The sequence below is a fragment of the Neodiprion lecontei genome, chromosome 2 (assembly GCF_021901455.1).
Source record: "Neodiprion lecontei isolate iyNeoLeco1 chromosome 2, iyNeoLeco1.1, whole genome shotgun sequence".
Classification (NCBI taxonomy): domain Eukaryota; kingdom Metazoa; phylum Arthropoda; class Insecta; order Hymenoptera; family Diprionidae; genus Neodiprion; species Neodiprion lecontei.
In genome coordinates, this window is record NC_060261.1 from 7,395,686 (window position 1) to 7,410,234 (window position 14,549).

The 14,549-nt window shown below is 38.3% G+C and overlaps 1 protein-coding gene across 3 annotated transcripts in view; it reads left to right on the forward strand.

The window, feature by feature from the left end:
- Positions 1-14,549, forward strand: part of LOC107226619 (DNA ligase 3) — a 79,509-nt gene that overhangs the window by 49,344 nt on the left and 15,616 nt on the right. For all 3 annotated transcript variants that reach the window (XM_046732476.1, XM_046732477.1, XM_046732475.1), the window contains exons 4-18: positions 723-961; positions 1,977-2,056; positions 2,326-2,403; positions 2,547-2,748; positions 4,729-4,884; positions 8,289-8,420; positions 8,519-8,598; positions 8,852-8,939; positions 9,028-9,105; positions 9,558-9,681; positions 9,864-9,934; positions 10,311-10,457; positions 11,473-11,684; positions 11,801-12,230; positions 12,317-12,408. In XM_046732476.1, the coding sequence (XP_046588432.1) occupies positions 723-961; positions 1,977-2,056; positions 2,326-2,403; positions 2,547-2,748; positions 4,729-4,884; positions 8,289-8,420; positions 8,519-8,598; positions 8,852-8,939; positions 9,028-9,105; positions 9,558-9,681; positions 9,864-9,934; positions 10,311-10,457; positions 11,473-11,684; positions 11,801-12,230; positions 12,317-12,408 (2,209 nt within the window). The remainder of the gene's footprint in view (positions 1-722; positions 962-1,976; positions 2,057-2,325; positions 2,404-2,546; positions 2,749-4,728; positions 4,885-8,288; positions 8,421-8,518; positions 8,599-8,851; positions 8,940-9,027; positions 9,106-9,557; positions 9,682-9,863; positions 9,935-10,310; positions 10,458-11,472; positions 11,685-11,800; positions 12,231-12,316; positions 12,409-14,549) is intronic.

Below are 14,549 nucleotides of genomic sequence, written 5' to 3' on the forward strand. Positions count from 1 at the left end.
TAATATCAACATTGATTATCCGGTTGTAAAATATCTTTTTCTTTTTACGATCGGTGTTCCTGCACGGTTTTTATAGTATGTATACGTTAAAGGTACAAACATTATTGCGCAGTCTACAAGAAAGTTGAAATTTCACATTCTGTCCGAATTCGAAAATGTAACGTCGAGAGGAATTTCGATGGGATCGTTCTCGAGATAAAATAAAAGGCAACGGTAACAACGAATATGATTGAAAATATCTTGCCGATACGACGAAAGTGATCCGGTTAAAATTGATTAAATAAAATTGTAAAACACGCTGCAATGGAATGAAGAAAAAGTAAAATAAAGAAAAAAAACAAACATCTTATACACGATCGAAAATGGAGGCGGGGTCGGAGACTGCAGGCGGTAGCAGCCTGCGAGTCTGGCAACTTCGGTGCTGACCTTTCCTCCGCAGCCTTTGGCCCCAAAGCCGAGTTGTTGCATTGAATATTAGCGATAAGAATAATCGCCCATCGGCACGGCGGAAACTTTCCACTGAGCGAGTGATCCATATATTTTCTGGATCGCTCGCTCTTGGCGCGTATCGCGACGACGCGTGCTCGTTTGGAATGGTATACCTACGTTTTACCCTGTGCTAAATATTCGCGGGAACGATATTCCTCGACCTTGCATCATCGATGATTCATTTATTTGTGTTTGTATTTTTATTTGTATTTTCATATCGCCGCGTCGAGCAGACGGTTTCAAAGGCGACGTCACGCTTTGGTGCAAAATGCTGCTACCCGGGGTCACTAAGCGAGTTTACAACCTTCAGAGTAAACAGCTGGTCAAGCTATTTAGCCGCATGTTCAACAAGGACGAGGACGAGATGTTGGAACACCTTGAGCAGGGCGATGTCGCCGAGACTATACACGCGGCGTTCGAGAATAGTTCGCTTCTTCAACCCAGCGCCCAGAGCCACCTCACGATACGGGAGGTAAACCAACGTTCGAATATATACATATATATACCTATATATAGCGATAACATACCGTGTGTACGTGAGGAATGTGCGCACCTTATGCGCGTGCGTCAAGTCGTTCGAATTTTATTGGCCGACAGTTATCCCAATCGCGACTGCCAGAAAATGTCCCTAGGAGCTCACCGTTAACTGTTGGCAATTGCTGTCGGTGTTGTTACGAAAAACAGTTCGTCGATTCGCAGCTGATTCGATGTAAAATAAATCAGACACGCGTTAATCGTGTCAATCAAATCGTCAGATTGCGAACATGAGAACATTGCGAACTCGAAAGAGGTTATGTTACGTAACATAACTAACCTCTTCCGAGTTTCCAAGAGAAGCGCCAAGTTTCGGTCAAGTATTTTGTTGGTAATGATTTCCGGATTACAGTAATAAATTGACCGTCGAAGGAATCCGACGATTTTATTTACACGATTACCGCGTGTCTGATTTATTTTACTTAGGATCAGCTCCGAATCGACGAACTGTTTTTCGTAACAACATCGACAGCAATTGCCGACAGGTAACGGTGAGCTCCTAGGGACATTTTCTGGCAGTCGCGATTGGGATAACTGTCGGCCAATAAAATTCGAACGACTTGACGCACGCGCACAAGGTGCACACTTGTCTCATGGACACGCGGTATAGTTTTAGAAACGGAAATATGAATGGGAAAAAGTGTCTGAACGCAGCTGGAAGACGCGGGATTGTCATTTTCGTACATCGCTGAGACAAAATTGGCTACGCGCAAAGGGGAGCTGAATTTGTCGACGATTATTGGATTCAAACCAATCTAGAACGTCTTAGACGAGTCACTGTGGTCGGATTGCCTCCATTGAGACGCCCGTTTTGCATTTCATTAAATACATGATTCGATTATCACGCCTAACTCGGCTTCCGGCTGATCGACGTTCTCGAAATGAGAGCCGGAAACTAACTATTTGCGATTGCGAGTTGTACGGAAGTGGGTGAAATCCTTGGTTTGTTACAGGTTGACCAATTTCTTGACAAACTCTCACTGCTGACCAAGGAGGACGAACAAATCCAACATTTCAAGTCCATTGTTACCAGGTAAATAGAAAAATATCTCTGTTTCGTGAGAACTTGGACGGTCTAAACTCATACCTATTTTTGAGAGTTTTTTTAAACATTTTTATTTTTTAATTAAATGAACACACAGAAAATTCGAGTTTGTTGGCTTTATTATTTACAGTTTCGAGAACATTTTAATGAACGTTTTCACTCAAATTAATGATCAAATGGTGAAATGGCTTATATAGGTAGCATGAATCGCTTCGAAGCGCGTACAAATATAAGTTGATGATAAATATTCTCTTTAGATGCACTGCGAATGACTTGAAGATGATCATCAGACAGGTGAAACATGACTTGAGAATTACAGCCGGTCCGAAACACATGTGAGTATAGTTTCGAATCGGTTTCAATTACCGGCGGATTAGCGATTTCTTTGCCAATGCGAAGACCGACTTTGATCCGATTTTAACGCTGTTGTTGTTTTTTTTTTTTTTTTTTTTTTTTTTATTCAAACGCTTTTCAACAGCTTAGACGCCATCCACGACGACGCGTATGCTGCGTTCCAATCGTCGCGTGATCTCGAGACAGTCGTGTCCAGATTCGTTGAGGATTCACCCTTGTTTTCAAGCTCAAAAAAATCGGCTGGCAATCGTGAGACCGATCCGAAGAGAACTTCTACCGGTAGCAAAGTCGGTCTGACTTTGATGACGCCGGTTTTACCGATGCTGGTGAGTCTCGATCAGTCGATCCAAGCTTTGATCAAGCATGATAAATACTACGCATTTTCTCTGCTGCGCAAATTTGGATGGTTCAAAAATCGATATATTTTAATCAGTTTTTTATGGCTTAGTCGCCAATTGATAATTATATATTGATATAATCCGAATTTGAAAAGTTCCGATAGCGAATAATTTTGAATTATTTCGTGGCGAAATCCAAAACAGAAAAAGATCAAAGTGGTGAAATTTCACCAAGCCAGAAATTTATGGAACTGAAAATCTTTGATCATTCGGAATTCCGATGTTTCGCATTTTAAAATTTTTTCGTTTCCGTACTTTCGGAACTTTGATGTTTCGTCAAAATTTGACTTCCTTACTTCAAGTTTCGCCGTCAAATAATTCGGAATTTAGAGTTTTCGGAACTTCCCAAATTTGGATTTTCAACTCCGCCCCATATTGGTGAACTACGAAGATCCGTTTAAAAATACAAAAACAGTAAATAATATTGATATTCTAAAGAAAAACTTGAAGGTTGATGCTTTACTTGAAATCACATAAAAAAAAAATGTCAAAAATCTATTAAACCCGTTCGATTTAATTTTACACAGTTTACAGCGAACCAAATTCCTTAATCTGTAAATCGATCGTCCAAACTCCGATTGATTTCATTCAAACAGTACCTATGTACGATACGTTACGATGACTTACACAAAAGCGCTTCACCAATCGAGGCTTTGAGCTTTACAGAGCGTTTGCAGGAAAACGCTTCCGGTTCAGTTTGTTCGGGGAATATAAATGCCGACAGGGGTAGAGGATTTTGTATTGTCGAGCCTCACAAGAGCGCATCATCAATGCTCCGTTGACGAGCACTCGCATCTTTGCAATGGTTTTTATTTCATTCCTCCCTTATTATTTGTCGACACCGATGAAAAGTGAATAGAGGATCGCGACAACAGCGTAAAAATATTTCCTATATACTTATCGTTCTCGATTTCAATTTTTTTTTCCTTTTTCCTTTTTTTTACTTATTTTTAATAAAATTTTCATTTTTTTCTCTCTCTCTCTCTCTCTCTCTCTCTACACCCGTTTCAAGTTTCAAGCTCGGATGATTCATCGAAATATTGAAAAGTTTAAAATGCAGGAATTACTTTCCAACCTTTTCCTGCGTGGGCAGAGTTTCTTTCGGAGCGAGTTTCGTCCTGAATAATATATCAAAGAAAGTGCTTATTTCGCGTGTGGGTAAAATGTATGCAGATAAACATCGAGACCGATTCGAACGTTCGCTGATACGTACAACTCATGGGAAAGTAAAACGGACGAAATCGATCTTTGTCGAAGCAAATACGCGCGAATGAATATCATTTATATGTATACGTACACCTAAATCGAAAGGCGGTGAAAACTTTACCTCGAATTCGAACAAATATCTCACCTCATTATTTTCAATTGTCTTGAGAAGATTTTTACTTTAAACTCGGTATCATAGAAATCAAATTTTTCCCATATTTCAAAAAGAGATATATTTTCAATTAAATAATCTACGTTGCTTAACTTTATTGATCCGACATTTTTTAAAAAGGGTAAATTTGAATCTTACGTTATTATCGAAGGTTAAAAAAAATCGCGTCAATATTTTACGAAATTTATTCATCACCGGAGAGTTTTTTGGTTTTTTTTTCTCATCGAAACGCTGTATGAGGTATAAAAAAAAAATTTTCTTTTCATATCCACGAAAAGTTTTCGACACAATTTTTGTATTAGAATTAACTTCGTATCTCGAATGATTTGAAAAAAATGAAATAAAAATTTTCGATTCGAATTTTCGTCGAGTATACGCCAGGGTTTTTACGCATAAGAGGTTCGCCGCGATAAAATAAAAATTTTTTTAAAATAATTTCGAAACCGCATCCAAGCTTTTCTTTAATGTTTTTGAAAATACGGTCTATCTTCAGCTTGAACGTGAATTTCACTTTATAATTGGGATCGCAGGCCGAGGCGTGCAAGTCTGTAGAAATGGCGATGAGGAAATGTCCGGACGGGATGCTCTCGGAGATCAAATACGACGGTGAACGTGTTCAAGTCCACAAGCAGGGTAACCAGTTCCGGTACTTCAGTCGCTCCTTGAAACCCGTCATGCCGCACAAGGTAAGCTAATCGAGTCTAAATATTTTCCTAGAGTAGCCGGAGGGTGGGTGTCCGTTCTGAGGGTCCGACGGCGACCTCGCATCATGAATCCCTGTGTAGTTGGAGACGAGCTGCGCGACCGCCTTCAAAATTAACCCAACATTACACGCCCCCGATACTCGAATAACGTTGAAGTTTCTTCCAGTTTCGCGGTTCGAAAGGCGATTTGGGTCCGGGTCTGGGCGATCAGAAGACTCGTTTTCAAATCTTTTTTTGGGGATTTTTGGAAAAGAAAAAATGCCAGTTGGAAAAGTAACAATTTATTCGACGATATTCGTAAAATCCTGAAAATGTTACAAGGATCAGGTTTAGTATCGTTACAGTAACGATGCGTGTTTGGGGAAAAATCGTTACTTCGTACAATTAAGATCGTCTGAAGGAATTACATCGGCTTAGAAGGTTGAAAAAAGCATATTTTCTCTAATTTTGTTTGAAATATAATAAAAGAGTTATTTTATTCAAACCTTAGGCATATAAGAGAACAACATTTGAACAATATTTTATTAAATTTTCATTTAAAGATTTTGAAAGTTGAGCAGTTGAGACCTGCACTGAGAAAAATTTCATTCGTAACTATAAAAATTGAGTAGAACAATTATCGTTTAAAAAACTGTTTGAATATTGTTGAAATTACGAAAAACGAGGTGCGCGTAAACATTTGGCGCTATCGTCGATCCTTTTTTGGTTATTGCAACGCAAAAACAGTTTCTGAGGTTTACTCTAGTTTTTTAGTTAAATTAAAATAGCAACGGCGATCGTAATGAGAAAGAATAGCAACGGATACTAGACTTTCCGGTAACAGCTGGAAAATTAATTTTGGATAGTTTAAACTCTCTTTTGTTTTTCCTCCCTGGAATCAAGGCGTAAAAATAGGGTTGATCGAGGCGCAGAATTTGAAGCGAATCGATGTGATTAAATGTTTGTTCGGTCACCAAACGACGGTCACCATGACCAATGAATGATCGGGGTTAAACTTGTAAACTCCATACGGCTCTGGACGCACCTACGTGAAAATTCCGCGAATAAATGGGTGTGTATCATGCGCACAATTAACGAAACACTCCTTTAGAATTTATAGCCACGGTAGAAATTCAAGTTGTTCGAGGCTAGGCAACCTCTCTCCTCAACCTTTAATCTTTACGCGTTATAAAAGATCTAAAATCCTTTTCGTTTCACCTATGCGTGGTTTTTTTGATTCTCTTTTTGTTTTTTTGAATTGTTTCAGCTCCGTAAATGTCGTTCTTTTCAAAATTTCTTATAATTCATTCGAATTTTAAGTTTTAGGAAATAACAACGAAATTGCTTGGATAATTTTCCAAAAAGTGGAGCTAATTTTCCTATCACATATATTCGGTTAATAGATTTACGAGAAATTTATTCATTTACCTCTTTCAATTCACTTTCGTTTTACCAACGGGGCCCAAGATCAGAATTTTAATCAAGTGGTCTCTTCTCTCTTCTTTTCAAGATCAGATCGTTTTTTTATGATCGACATTCCTTCAACGATATATTATTCCGAAGTACGGGAAACTACTATAAAAATACACTGAGAGAAATTTTTAGTTCCGGTTACCGCTCGGTCCTTCACTATTTTCATTTTTTACCAGAATCGAAAAATACAGTTCCAGGTAAAAAATGAAAATTAGTTTTCTAGCCGTTGCCGGAAAGTCTAGTATCCGTTACTCTATTCTTTCTCATTACGATCACTCTAGCTATATTTTTTTGCAACTGTTGCGAAAATTTAACGCTCGCGCAACGACAAATTGACGTTAAAGTCTTGTTCAATTAAAAAAAATAGAGTAAACCGAAGAAATTGATTTTGCGTTGCAGTTATCAAAAAGGGATCGACGATAGCGCAAAATGGTTGGGCGTAGCTCGTTTTTCGTAATTCCAACAATATTGAAACAGTGTTTTTTTAACGATACCTGTTTTACTCAATTTTTCTAGTTAAAAATGTAATTCAAATGTAATTTTCCTCAGTGTACGAAATCGAAAACTCTTCAATTCCGGCATGAATCCGTACCTACCAACTACTCGATGTTCGGTCACGCCGTTTCGCGGCAAGATCCGATCATCCCTCAACCCCCGTAACTACGCAGCGATGCGTATATAAAGGGGAGCGCCGGTCCGCGTGGGAGTAGATGGTCTATTACTCTGTATCTCAACGGTTAGCAATGTATCTCCCATGCGCCTTTTACCTTCTCTCAACCTTTCCCTTCCACGACACGCCGATGTTATACATCTGCCTACCGCCTACCTACTTGTAACCGGGAAAAACTTTTGGTTAACGGCAACACCATTCGAGAGTGTAAATCTTCGACGACGAATCGCACTTGCCAATTCTCTATACTGTTCCCGAACCATCGGGCAACCCTTCGATCTCTGATCAGCTATGTCTTTATAGTCTTACCGTTTAACCCTTTCAGTCACAGAAGCCACTGTGATGGTAACCCCTTTTTTTCTTTTATATTCGTTGGAATATGGGCATAAATAATCTTGTTGTAAAGGAAGAATATATTTTCTATAACGTCATGACTACTTTGTATGGCTCGAAGAAAGAAAAGGCGTTAGGTCCTTCTTCGAGGGGCTTATCTTTGTTTGCGAAGAATAAGATATACAAACGGCTAAAAACTACCAGCGCTCGATGCTCTCAATTCGACCGTTCAATTGGTCAGTTCTCCGGCAACTCTCAGTCAGGATAGTCGTTTGAATAATAAATAAAATATAAATACTCTACTTGAACCTCTGTCATTAAATACAACACCTGAAACCCAATTTTCACTAATATTCAATGTAAAATTCTGAACTTTTTCGCATTTTTAGGTAAAGAAATTACTTAAACTTTCGAATGATTAGGATTTTTTTTATCGATCCGTAATTGATTACAATTGTTATTAATAAACATGTGCAAAAAAAAAAAAAAAGAAAACCAAACGTATTTTCATGCATGTAATTCGTTAGCGGAGAGATTTTATAACAAACGTATGGTAAAAACGCTTGGAATTCATTGGTTGACAAACTGAGATCTCAGAATGGCCATTAGATTTACAAAATTGAATGTATAGATTTCATGTAGATTTCAACCTCCTTAGAGGTTCATATAGATATTATCTATCTACCTAAAATCTTACTGTCTCAAAATAAATATTCATATAAATCTCATTCGAGAACACTGTCTAAAACAATGTCGATAATCCATCCAGTTTTCACCCCATTTGAGTGGTTGTTTTTAGTTTTATTAAATTTTTAACGTTAGATTCGCATTCAGTGTAGAAAAATTAAAGAAAAAAAAAAACGGAATGCGTGACTGAAAGGGTTGAGGATAATCCTGATCCTTGATATTTGTTTGTTTGAAATTTCTGCAGGTGAACCACTTCCACGATTTTATATCGAAAGCATTTCCAGGAGGTGATGATCTCATACTAGACACCGAAGTCCTCATGATTGACACAAACACCGGAAAACCGTTACCCTTCGGATCTCTTGGTGTTCACAAAGCAAGTTCATTTTCATTCCATTTACTGCTTGCCTGCAGAAAGACGAATCTTCGAATGTGTTGTGAATAAGTTTGTATTATTTAACATTTGTGTTTCAGAAAGCTCAATTCAAGGACGCCAACGTTTGTTTGTTCGTGTTCGATTGTTTGTACTACAATGGCGAAACATTGATGGATAAGTATGTTACCGATGTATTCTATGCTTTGACTAGAATCCTCCAGCTGTAGTCAATTAACAGAGTTTAATTTCTTGCTAATGATTTTCATTCGGTCAAAAAAATATTTCCAAGTGATCTGAGCTCGAAAAGTGGCGTAATTAAAGTTTCCGTTTCGTTTTTACTTCATTCTGTAAGACAGTGTCGTTTTTGAGCAGTAATTAGAAGCCAGGATTATTCCAGTGAAATCTGTTAACAACTTAAAAAACTATTTCAGATCAATGCAAAAACGGCGGTCAATTCTGAAAGAAAAAATGGTTGTTATACCAAATCGAATAATGTTATCAGAAGTCGAGGAAGTTCAGGTATGAGAACAAATCTTTATCAAGATATAAAAAAAGTCGATACGATATTTCTTCGGTGCCTTTTTAAAATAACTTTTTATTCTTCCAGGATCCGAAAGACTTGGCTCACATGATTGCGAAAGTTATAAAAATGGGTCTGGAAGGACTTGTTCTGAAGGATGTAACGGTTCGTACTATCGAAATACTTAACCATGTCTTGATTTTTAACGGATTTAACATCACGGTTTTGATCAATCGTCCGAAATGGAACCGGATTTGATCTGGCTGTGAAGTTTCTTAAAAGCGTTCTTTGGCTTGTTAGATACTTGGGCTACAATTTCTTGAGTTTACTTTAGTTACGTTCCCAAGTTTTTTTGAGACTTTGATTTCAAGCTACTGAAAACTAGACCGTCTTATAAAATTTTTTCACAAACTTGTCTCAGATTTTGAATATAAAAATCTATTTTCAATTAATGCCGAATTCGATTTCGGACGGTCTTTGCTTGTCGATAAGTGCAATCGCTACTTTTATCGCCACCGCTAATTTTTCAAAAAGTTGTTAAAAATCAAATCTCCGTAGTATCAACTGATTCTTGAAATGTCATCTCGCTTACCAATCCATCCGTTTCTCTAACGCAGGGAAAATACGAGCCAGGAAAACGACACTGGCTAAAGGTAAAGAAGGACTATTTGCTCGATGGTGCGATGGCCGATAGTGCAGATTTGGTTGTTCTCGGCGCATGGTACGGCACCGGGAAAAAAGGTTCGAATCACCGCTTTTTATCGAGTGTTAGAAACCACCTTGATATATTCCCGCCAAGCCTCAAGTATTTCAAAAACGTTCTCGGCTTCTCCACAGTTTACCAAATGATAGGCAACTCTTCGATAACATTTTACGAGACCTTACGCGATTTCTGAAATTTTACGTTTCACGACAATTCCTAGGTGGCATGATGTCGGTGTTCTTGATGGGCTGTTTCGACGAGGACCGAAATCGTTGGCTCACAGTCACTAAGGTATAGAAATAACACTTTTCCCAATACTCATTTTACTATATTATCGCATTTTTAACTTTGCATTTTTCACTATTATCTCGCCTGCAAAGTTGATCTGTTATGATGAAACCCACATATTTATAACGATATGTTATCGCTGAATTATAATCAAATTAGCCTCTCGAATGAATACAAAATTTGACTCATGTTTTCTGTGAGTAACGTTACTATTTCTTTTACACATATATTATGTACCTTTTTCTCTGATTTACTGAAAGGATACACATGATTAGCCAGTCATACATGAATTTTCTGGATAAATTTGTTTTCCATTTTCTTGTCTCATCGTCATCGCATCTCTGTCATTCTGCGAAATTCAAGTGATAATCGGCCACAGGTTCACACGGGTCACGATGACGTTACTCTCGAGCGACTCCAGGGTGAATTGAAGATGGAAAAAATCGGCAAAGACGTGAATCTGCTGCCGAGTTGGCTCCACGCGAACAAGGCAATGGTCCCGGACTTTGTGGCTAAGGACCCGAAGGTTGGCATATGCTTAAATTTCAAATTCTGTGGACTTTACTTCTCGATATGTGGCCTATAACCCAGGGCCGTTATGCAATACGGACTCTAAGCAGTCTGTGTAAAGAAATTATGGAACTTGGCGTGGTAATATTTACACCGAAAAATGCCGCATCGAATATTTTCGCATGTAATTTATTATCCATATACGCGTAAATAAATACACACGTGGTATTTGAGTTCGTCGAATAGTTAAGATTTCAAGCCAATAATTTATTACCGCATATAAATTCGATCGAAGGTCGAATTTACTTTCATATTATTTAGGATACGTGTTCGGTATTTTAGAAATGAACAAATTTAACCGCGATTATTGAATTTTATTATTGTTTGTATTTTCAATTCGCGTGACGAACGTTTTACTATTTTTGAGTCAATTCCCCGCAATCGCGTTGCCTCTGTAAAACTGAATTATTTGGCTGGAAAACCGAAAAACGGAACATTTGTATACTTCGATGTTTTCGAGTGCAAAAAAGAAAGAAATTATAATTCACTGTAAAATTCGCGTGCATGGTGAGAAGAAAGTTACCAAATTTTCGTAGCGGTGAGAAACGTTGGTGAATTCTGTAATTCTTGCATGAAAGTGATCATTCTTGAATCAAATTATCCGAACAATGATAATTTCGACTTGAATCATAGTATAATGGAAGTTTTTTTTCGATTGAACTCGGTGAAAAATTAATTGTGATCGAATTTTTAAATGTGAAAGATGTTGAAACTGAGCTGCCGCGAAGCATCGGGCTAAGTTTTTATCTCCGAAAGCCAGACCCGGTACCTGAAAAATCTATATTATCCGGGATTGAGAGTCGGATTAAAGTATTGTATGAAAAAAGGGACGACGTGCATCTTTTGTCAAGACAGCTCAGGTCTCTTAAGACCTATAAGAATTATATAACTCATCTGAATCGACAGGGGTACATTATAATTTTGTATGTATATATTGTATATGTGTGTGTATGTGTGTTATTGATTCGCAGAAACAGCCCGTCTGGGAAATAACCGGGGCAGAATTCACGAACCAAGGAGTTCACACGGCTGACGGAATCAGCATTCGATTTCCTCGAGTAACCCGCATCCGGGATGACAAGGATTGGAAGACCGCGACGTCGCTGAAAGAATTGCGGACTCTCTTCGCGAGAAGTTCCGATTCCGTTGACGTCAGTCTACTGCTGGGAAATCAGACCACGAGGTGATTACAATCTGTATCTTAATTTTGTGATACACGAATAACATGATACATGACGATAAGTATCCTGACGATATTAGCTTCTAATGTCCGTTTTGTTTTTTTTCTTTTTTCCACAGCACTTCGACCGTTCAGCGATCCCTGGATTCGATGCTGAAACCGAAGGCGGAAAAATCGGAGATTGAAAACGACGGTAATTCCGGCAACAATCAGGAGGAACTAGATGAAAAATCCGAGACGGAGAAATGCGATGAAAAAAACCCCTCGTTGTTATCTCGGAACGGAATTGCTCTGGGCAATGGAAGCGAAGTGAAACTCGAAGGCGATGTTAAAACAGCCACCGAAATCAAGGAAGAACCTAAGAGCCACGGCGAAGACGCTCATCCGTCGACTCGTCGTGGTGCAAAGCGGAAAAGCGACGTCCTAATCGATGTCAAAATGAAGAAGGAACCCGATTTTTCAACAACGTCGACCTCTTCTGAAGGGGATGGATTATCCAAGAGGAAGAGATTACCTCGGGATCTCGATGAATCGGACTACACTGATCACGTGAGTTTAGCTGGTTATCACCTTGTATTTTATAGACAAATTGACCGAACAATCTTTTGTCTTTATCGACGATTCTTTTCATTCAGACGACCAACAAAGCGTTCAAAACTGTCCGAGTTTTACTGGCGCGGGACGTAAAGAAGGACAGGCGAAAAGCTCTTCGAAACATTCTGAAAACGTATCCTTTTATAGAAATCTTGAAGGTCGGTTATGATCGTCTCGAACATCACAAGTAGGTATAAATGTTTGCTTCTTTTTGTCAAGAATAGTCCAACTCTAATTACCACGATCATATAAATTAGGTACTTTGTTTAATGAAGCAGGAAATCGACGATAGTAACGGGTTAACATTCGTATTTGTTTTTAAAGCGAAAATTTTTAAGATGGCTTAAGCCTTCTTTAAAAAACCGATTGACAAACCCGTTCAGTAATAAACCCGAGGCTGAATCGTGTAGACTCTGCGATCTTTTTCAATACGGGTATAAAAAAATGTGAAAGGCTTATGAGTGGAGTAGCAAATACCTTTGAACTTTCGAATTTATGAAAAAAAAAAAAAAAATCATGGGTTTGCCGGAATCCCTTGTATAATCTCATTTGCCGTTTTAATATTGCGTTCGAGAAGAAATCAATATTTCCATTGGCGAATTCCACGGAATTTGCGATTTTTTTCTCATTCTTTTTATTTGCATCACGTTATATGGAGAGCGGAAAAATGAGCAAGGGAAAGAGTGAAAAACCCAATGAACACATATTTATATCTACGCAAACTCCTGAAACCTTTCTTTCGTGTGTATTTATGTACCGTACGCTTATTACTTGTACCTGAAGTCGATAAAATTGCTTCTTCACTGAAGCGAGAAAACGAGTAAAACGAAAAAAAAAAATATGCAATGTAACGAAGGAATCGTTTGTTTGAATTCGAATGAAAGATGAAAAATAAGGTTGTTATTTCTTATAAACTTAATTGGCGATTGATCACGTGCGCCTGACCAATCGAACGGTAAATAATAACAACGATAATAACAATATTAACGAGTCCTTCGGCCATCGTTGAGCAAATTTTTCGATGACGCGAAATGGAGTGTAGTACCCATCTACCGTTTACCAATACCGAAACCAACCTTTGGTCACATCTCGGGAAATTCAAGTTACATTCCTTCGTAAAGTAAACGTTGTTGGCGGATGCCCCAACTCTCTGTACCTATACTTATAGCACTTTTCGCAACCTAGAGAGCAATTCAAAAGTCACTTTGTCCTCTTAAAAGTTTTCACGCGAATGAGCGGAAAGTTTTCTACCGACAAATATCGTTAGCTTATGTGTAAGTGACGGAAAAGTTTTCTTGTTGGTCAGCAGCCTGTCGTGTTTAACATAATTTTGAAACTCGCAATGTGAGGTTTGGTGCATTTTTCTTTACCTTACTTGTTTTGAAACACCCGTGTTCAACTTATGTATCGTGGACACGAGTAGCGGGAAACAGGAGACTCGTCTTCGCATTCGCAAAGTATGTATGTACTCCGCACATACCTACGTATACTAGCAGGCAGACGGAATATCAGTTTGCTTGCCACGGAAATAGGGCAACCCGTTGACTCTTTCAACTGCAAAAGCTTCGGTCGCAAATCGCCACTGCAGTCACGTATTTACATACATCGATTTTAGCGTAGCCCTTTTTACGATTGAATAACCAAATAATCAGTTCGATTGGGGTTTGGCTTATTCAAAATATTGTTGTTTTATCGCGTCTAGTCGATTTTTCGAAGTCTAGGTCAACTAATGAAGTTGAAAAAGTTACGGTCTTACCGCACCCGGTGAAACGTACAGCTGGATCATGTAATATTTCTGATTCACGAAGATGAAAATGAGATGAAGCGAGTTTGATATATTTTTAGTTTCACTGCACGGATTAGACTTGAATCAGTCACCAAACGAGATCGTTTTAGAGACAAAACCGCATATTTCCCAATAAATAACGACTGTTCGTTTATAAAAATTACATTATTATAACCAGAATTTAGCTGAATATGCCTGATTCGTGAATCTGGGCTTTAGGTGTGAAATTAGGCCTGTCTCAACGATACCTTTTTCTGGGTAACTTGGTAACGCGTTATTTGTAGCGATTTTCCTTCGCGGAGCGAACGACAGTAAGGGTCTCCTTGTTTTTTTTTTTTTTTTTTTTTTTTTTTCTTTCTTGGAATTAGTATACCTCCTTGCCAGCTCCTTTGACTGCAAGCTTATCAGTATTAAATTGCATCAGTCTCGTACATTGGATCTGGAGAATTAGTTTAGCTCCACTGCAGCTAACAATCATTCATTCATAC